At 60.4% G+C, this 3284-nt stretch overlaps 1 protein-coding gene across 1 annotated transcript; it reads left to right on the forward strand.

Moving 5' to 3' along the window:
- Window positions 1-2210: 2210 nt before the first annotated feature.
- On the forward strand, window positions 2211-3271 carry EMIHUDRAFT_254027 (hypothetical protein; the record flags this gene model as incomplete). The annotated part of the gene is made up of 3 exons (XM_005781241.1): window positions 2211-2512; window positions 2556-2620; window positions 2752-3271. Coding segments are annotated over 3 exons (887 nt in total), but the record flags the coding sequence as incomplete, so codon positions are not given.
- Window positions 3272-3284: the final 13 nt, after the last annotated feature.

Here is a 3284-nt window from a genome sequence, read left to right on the forward strand (position 1 = left end):
CCGATGCGATGCGTCGATCTCTCCCACAGCTGGTCCGAGTCTCCGCACGCGCTGCCGGTGACGGTCTACTTTCTCACGGAGGCCATCAGTCGGTTGCGTTCGGTCGATCGCCAAGTCTCTGGCCCGCTTGACTTGTGGCGCGGCCTCGCCAACATGAGCCGCGCCCTCCCCGCCGACTTTGAACGACTCGGCGGCACCGAAAAGGCGCCGATGTCCACCACCACTTCGCTTGACGTCGCAGTGCGCTACTCCGCCTCGCGCAGTCCGTTGCTGCTGCGGCTGCGGACGCCCAACTTCATGCAGCGAGGCGCCAGCATTGCGTTCCTCTCAGCTTTCCCTGTCGAGGAGGAGGTGCTCTTCCCGCCCCTCACGTACATGCAGGTGCGTCGTATCGACGAGGTAGAGATCGGACAGGTGAGGTGTGTGGTGATCGAGGTGGTGCCCGTCATCGGGGCGGCGTGAATATGGGCAATATACTTTACCTAGCACGTGGGGGAGAGGTGTGTGTCGGTGACGCTGGAGGCCTGGTCCGTCATGTGTGTACCTTCACAAACAAAAAGAATACACACAGCACTCTCACTCTCTCACGACACGGTAACTGCGGGATGTGGCAACAAAGTTGGGACAACCAAGCATGTTAGAAGCCTGAGCGGGGCTAAGCACACACACGGGCAGACTGCGAGAGTATCAGCATGCCTGACTGTGATGGCCATGCTTGGCACACGACGCAACCCCCACTACCTCTAGACAGGCTTGTGAGAGTTTATAGAGCGCGATGGGGATGGAGGGTGGGAGAACCTCCGCGCCGCACTGGCGCCTGCGCGCCGGGCGGGGCGCGCGCCTGCGCCCCCGCCCTGACGCGGCCCCGCCGAAGAACGGCGAGAACAATGGACGGGGACGTCCAATATGCGGATTACCATTGGACCACCGCCGTAGTAAATCTGATTGCGATTGGACGCCCGTTGAGGATGAGGGAGATCACACTCCCTCGACTGATCTGAACTCTGCTTCCCCATTCCCACAGTCACCGGTGCTCAACACTTGGGTGTCAAGCTGCAGTAACTGCGGGATGTGGCAACAAAGTTGGGACAACCAAGCATGTTAGAAGCCTGAGCGGGGCTAAGCACACACACGGGCAGACTGCGAGAGTATCAGCATGCCTGACTGTGATGGCCATGCTTGGCACACGACGCAACCCCAAACTGCGGCTTGACACCCCAAGTGAAAGCGGCCGGACATAGGTGAACCCACCGAAGGCCGCAGGGCACAGCGCAGGGAAGCAGAAACTGTCGCATCCGCGACGGTCGTAGAGGGCATTGAGCACTGTGCCCATCCGGCCCCCAGAGGCACGTGCCGTATGTTGCTCACGGCATCTCCTCTCCGGTACAGCCAGCCTCCTAGCCCTTAATGCGAGGCGCAATGCAGCCAAGCACATCACAACTTGCTGTGCCATAGCTCCGTTGCTGGGTTCCTTTCGTAAGGGATTGACCAGCACCGTGTTCGCAAGTTACTTTCGTAGAGCTCGCTATGCACGGCCGGGGCACTGCGAGCTGTACCAACAAACGGCAGTCGCCAGCCAGACTGTCGCCAGAGAGAGCCGCACAGAGGCCGCGCTGGCCTTTGTGCGACCGGCAAAGGGCACCGACTGCGGGCCAAGAGGCACCGCCTCGGCCCCACGAAGGTCAGCCCAAGCTCAGAACCTCCGCGCCGCACTGGCGCCTGCGCGCCGGGCGGGGCGCGCGCCTGCGCCCCCGCCCTGACGCGGCCCCGCCGAAGAACGGCGAGAACAATGGACGGGGACGTCCAATATGCGGATTACCATTGGACCACCGCCGTAGTAAATCTGATTGCGATTGGACGCCCGTTGAGGATGAGGGAGATCACACTCCCTCGACTGATCTGAACTCTGCTTCCCCATTCCCACAGTCACCGGTGCTCAACACTTGGGTGTCAAGCTGCAGAATAGAATTTAGAGCCGTACGTCCGCGCGTTCCCGTCCATCGCCACAGACCACAGAGATCGGGTCCTCCGCGCGCCGCGCTGCAGGCGGTCATGGGCGCATGCGGCTCATCGGCCAAGGCAGCGAAACCGGCTGATGTCAACGTGGCGATTGCTGTAGGCGCTGAGGGATTGAGAGCAAAGCCATCGCCACTGCGAGCCAAGCCACCGCTGATGTGAGCAAAACTGCGGGTGCATCCACCAGGTTCGTGATGGACACCGTGGTGAACAGCGTGGGGGAAAGCGTATGCTTCATGAAGAGTGCACTTCAGAACCCGACGAACAAGAACATCTCGTTGCTGGAAACCACTGCGAGTGCCGCACGCAAGATGGCGCAGAAGGAGGCGGGCTTCTACCGCACCATGGCCGAGAGCAATTTTGTCCACAGTCCGGACTGCGTACTTTCTATGTCCGTCGACGGTACAAAGCGCGTGCACCCAGCACTTGGTGTAATCCGCTTGGACTACAACTATCCAGCGGCTGTTGGAGATATCGCCCACTCTGGCTCGTTTACGTATGATGGCTCAGTCTGGCAAAATGACGAGCGAGGTGCAAAGGGCCTTTATCGCAGGGGTCAAGTACCTCGTGCAGGCGAAGAAGGTCTGCGCCATCACGGGCGACTGTGCGCTAGCCGCCCATAACATGTAGACTGGAGATTGGGAGTCGCTCGGCATCTGACGGAGGCGCAGCGGCTCCTGACTGCCGATAAAAGAGCAGCTCACCGATCTGTTGTTCGCGCACACGCCTGCACAGGTGGCTTCATGATGCACTTCCAAGAGTTTGCTTCCTTGCTCACCCGAGTCCCCGTGTTTCTCTCCTCGTTGTGCATCTTGCCTGCGATCAAGGCCGCTTACGGACCCAGCCAGCAAATCGCAATCTTCACGGCCAACAAGGCAACGCTGGAGCCAATGCGCGAACTGATCGAAAGAACGTGCGCTGTGCAAGTTGGAGAGGAGCGATTCGTCATTGTGGACTGCAAGGATGTGCCGGGGTTTGAGGCCGTTGAGCGAGGCGAGGCGGTGGATACACTGAAGGTTGAGCCAGGAATGGTCGAACTGGCGAAGCGCGTGGTCTCGAAGCACCCTGTCGTCGCTATTCTGATGGAGTGTACCGAGCTGCCACCGTACTCGGATGCCGTGCGCGCGGCCACTGGCTTGCCGGTGTGGGACGCGCTTAGCTGCTGCGACTTCTTTGTCGGCAGCATGAAGGACAACGACCGTTGTGGCATGGCCGATTGGCAGGAGGAGTGGGACAGGGAACAAGACTGGTACAAGTTTGGGCACGAG

This window comes from Emiliania huxleyi (assembly GCF_000372725.1).
Source record: "Emiliania huxleyi CCMP1516 chromosome Unknown EMIHUscaffold_2045, whole genome shotgun sequence".
Taxonomy (NCBI): domain Eukaryota; phylum Haptophyta; order Isochrysidales; family Noelaerhabdaceae; genus Emiliania; species Emiliania huxleyi.